Source organism: Loa loa (genome assembly GCF_000183805.2).
Source record: "Loa loa unplaced genomic scaffold supercont3.2178, whole genome shotgun sequence".
Lineage (NCBI taxonomy): Eukaryota > Metazoa > Nematoda > Chromadorea > Rhabditida > Onchocercidae > Loa > Loa loa.
In genome coordinates, this window is record NW_018110357.1 from 1 (window position 1) to 644 (window position 644).

The following is a 644-nucleotide window of genomic DNA, read 5'->3' on the forward strand; positions in this document are numbered from 1 at the left end:
TCACTTTTGATTTTTGAATTGCCATTTCACTGTCTTAAATGTTTTGCAACACACTTTTATGTGACCAAACATGTTGAAAACTTCTTTTGCTAAAAATAAACTTTGCGAAACTAACGGCTACCTCTGTGGAATTGTTGTTGGTGTTGTCGTAGTCCAGTCTTGTAAGAAAAGGAACTGTTACAAATTTCACATTGAGATTTAGGCTGATGCACATTTTTATGGTGTTGAAATCCCCCTTGGGAATAGAATTTCTTCCCACATTTGGGACAAATGATGACATATTCCTCGTGTGCTTGAAGATGTTTTGAATATTCGTTTCTCGTCAGCATAGTCGCATTACATAGTCGACATTCATACTTCTGCCCACCTGAAAAGCTGGTGCAACGCTTGTGTTTACAAATATCATTTTATATGCTAATTAATGAATTTAATTTGAAAAATGACTGTATCAGCATTATTTATTAAACCTATCAAATCACATTTCGACTAACTTAAATTACGGATGTTGTTCACTTTTTTACCATCTCTATTTTTAAAACAAAAGGCTCATTCTCATGTTGCCACTAATGGAACAATGTAGGATGAGGGATAATTCTGAATTCTTCGCTGCAACGAGATCAGATTCGGATTTGGTATTCTTTGTA

At 34.5% G+C, this 644-nt stretch overlaps 1 protein-coding gene across 1 annotated transcript; it reads right to left on the minus strand.

Annotated features, from left to right (window-relative positions):
• Positions 1 to 110: 110 nt before the first annotated feature.
• Positions 111 to 367, minus strand: LOAG_19144 (zinc finger protein; the record flags this gene model as incomplete). The annotated part of the gene is made up of 1 exon (XM_020451798.1): positions 111 to 367. A coding segment is annotated over one exon (257 nt), but the record flags the coding sequence as incomplete, so codon positions are not given.
• Positions 368 to 644: the final 277 nt, after the last annotated feature.